This window comes from Anopheles aquasalis, chromosome 2, assembly GCF_943734665.1.
Source record: "Anopheles aquasalis chromosome 2, idAnoAquaMG_Q_19, whole genome shotgun sequence".
Lineage (NCBI taxonomy): Eukaryota > Metazoa > Arthropoda > Insecta > Diptera > Culicidae > Anopheles > Anopheles aquasalis.
Genome location: NC_064877.1, coordinates 80,570,647 through 80,573,146, shown reverse-complemented (window position 1 = coordinate 80,573,146; position 2,500 = coordinate 80,570,647). Strand labels below are relative to the sequence as shown.

General features: G+C 42.2%; 2 protein-coding genes across 2 annotated transcripts in view; one reads left to right on the top strand and one right to left on the bottom strand.

Annotated features, from left to right (window-relative positions):
- The window catches only part of LOC126572466 (voltage-dependent calcium channel subunit alpha-2/delta-3), an 8,142-nt gene extending 6,473 nt beyond the window's left edge, over positions 1-1,669 (top strand). Inside the window, 2 exon segments of the mRNA XM_050231812.1 lie at positions 1-70; positions 73-1,669. The exon segment at positions 1-70 is cut by the window's left edge and continues 9 nt beyond it. Coding sequence (XP_050087769.1) covers positions 1-70; positions 73-113 — 111 coding nt within the window. The 3' untranslated portion in view covers positions 114-1,669.
- Positions 1,670-1,943: 274 nt separating this feature from the next.
- LOC126572467 (uncharacterized) overlaps positions 1,944-2,500 on the bottom strand; it is a 3,922-nt gene continuing 3,365 nt past the window's right edge. Inside the window, exon 1 of the mRNA XM_050231813.1 lies at positions 1,944-2,500. This exon is cut by the window's right edge and continues 3,365 nt beyond it. The gene's annotated coding sequence lies outside the window, so the exon portion shown is untranslated.

Genomic DNA, 2,500 nt, shown 5'->3' with positions numbered 1-2,500 from the left:
GTTGCTCAGTGTGGACGTGGAGCCCGCCTAACTATTCAACTGACTGTAGTGATATCGACTATTGTGTCACTCTTGTTATCTCGATGTGCCCAAACTGTCTAGTCCAATTTTAAAGTAGATCACTCTAGGAACTCCTCCTCTGAACGCTCCGTCTACCCTCGCCCATACAGCATTGGGTGGTATATTTGGGTAGTGTAGGAGTTTTTGTACCACGGGAAACAGGTAAGGCCAACTGTAAGCCATCCAAAACCCACCAGAAGGATCCGGAAACCCGCAATGTCCTACCATAACTCTTGTGCACACCTATTTACCGATATTGTCGTGGGCGTTTGTGCACCACTCCCGCGTGAATTTTGTGATTTTTTGTAATATTGGAACGATTATAGAAACACGTGACCGGAAAATGGAAAACCAGAAACAAGTAGGATGTAGACCGGCCCATGTAGGAACCGGGATTGGAGCTTAGCAAACCTCGATGCTGATACTGACCACGGAGGGTTTTTCTAGCGAAAGGTGGGAGGAAAATCAAAGAGCTAAGTTGTGCCAGATAAGAGCTCTAGTAACATGTGCAACGCCTATAATATGCGTAGGACCATACACACACTGTTTTCCACTGTGACTTAGAAAAGTGTTTCGGGATGAATCTTATGAGCTGCACTGAATCCTGGACTCACCACCGTCTGTAACGTTAACACCATCATTCATCACGATTACCCGCTCCATCCAGTAAAGTGAGACGATTGGAAGAGGGGGAATTGTTACATTTATGCCTCCAAACTTCCTGCGTCCTGCGCACCATGTTTTGGTGATGCATTAATTCGGAGAGCTTCAAACCACAATATAAACCGAAATCGATAAGCAAGGAGGTGGTCGTAGAGAAGAATTATCCTTTTATCACTGCACATCACTGAATGCAGCATTTTTGGTTAAATACGTTTTATCGATTGTTCACACAAAGACAAAAAAATAATTTAATTAATGAACTAAACCGTTGGTTCGATAAACATTCATCCAGTCACGAGTAAAAGTTGCACCACAATGCTATGGTAGCGTGATGGTGCGTTTGTAAAAAGCAGTTTTTTTTAATATCGATTGTTCCCTCATCACAGTGACCATTGGATGCTACGCGTTCAAACTATCCCTCTGAAGAAAACCAAGTCAATAAGCTCAACACAATCGCAAAGTAACCCCATATACCGGCCACTATTAAATGTTTTCCCTCCAAAAAGACACAGGACTGCTGCACAGTTGAAGGAAGTCATTCCCATTACTACGGTTGGCACCACGCACCACACACAAAAAAGAAACCATTTTCTCTAGATTTCTATACTAGATTCTATGTTGCCCCTGGTCCACGACGTATATCGAAACCTCACGCACACAAGACATGTACTATATGATAAGTTGAAATGATTTTGTAGCACAATTTAGCAGAATCTATCAAAGCCCGGCTTCAATAACCGATATTCGTGTACTTACGTTTTCACTTTCGCGTACCTTATGATGGGACCGGTGGATTACACTTACAATCGATGCGGTGTAGGTGCGGGAATAGCAAAAATTGGTAGCTAATACAATGTTCCTTTGCGTTTGATAATTTTCCATGTCACGCGTACTGTGAGATGAGGAGAAAAATATATAAAATCGTTGTTAAGTTTCCTTTACCGTAGGAGGATGTTGTATGGGTGATTTTTCTTTAACCGAAAAATATTACCTTTCTGGTTTTGGATTTACGTTTCAGAAGCGTTCTTTCAGCACAACTTACTCAGGTCGAATGGCACACTGGAAGGAAAACTTTGCAACGAAGTGCCTTGATGATCAATGACTACTTTGGTAAAGTAACTTGGCAACGAACTACGAAGGATGTGACTGCTCGTTGCTAAACTCCTAAAAGAATTTCTTTCGAAATGCTTGAACAAAAAAAATTAACAACACACGACCGATTTAACTTTTTCATTATTTCACTTTAAAACTATGTTTTATTCCACTTAACTCTGAAATATTGTTTGCTCTTTCCTACAAATATTTGTTTTGTATTCTGGGTGTGTGTTTGTTTTGTGTTTGCGTAAGTGTGTATGTTGCCCTGCTTCATCCCGTTCCGGTTTTACCACAGCTTGCTTTGCCAAATTTTACGCACAAAGTTCCCCGTAAACAACGTGACAACCACGATAAGAGAACCGAACATACTCATCACCTGTTCGCCTACCATACACGCGAAGCAGCGGCCAGTGGCCATGCGCAAACGAGAACCCTACAGAGCGCAAATGGTGCATCGTGTTGGAATACGTGCATAATAGAGCTGCGCGGTCACTAACGATCATTACCACAATAAAAAAAAAGTAAAACGATACACTCGACAACATTAACGAAATATAATACGACGCGTATAAAATGCGAACCCAATGGAACGGAAATCAGACCGGGGCGGCTATTTGTAAGAAACGAAGATTCGGTGCTCATGCTCTCCTTTCGCCAGCATCCGCAGCCTGTGTGATGTGGA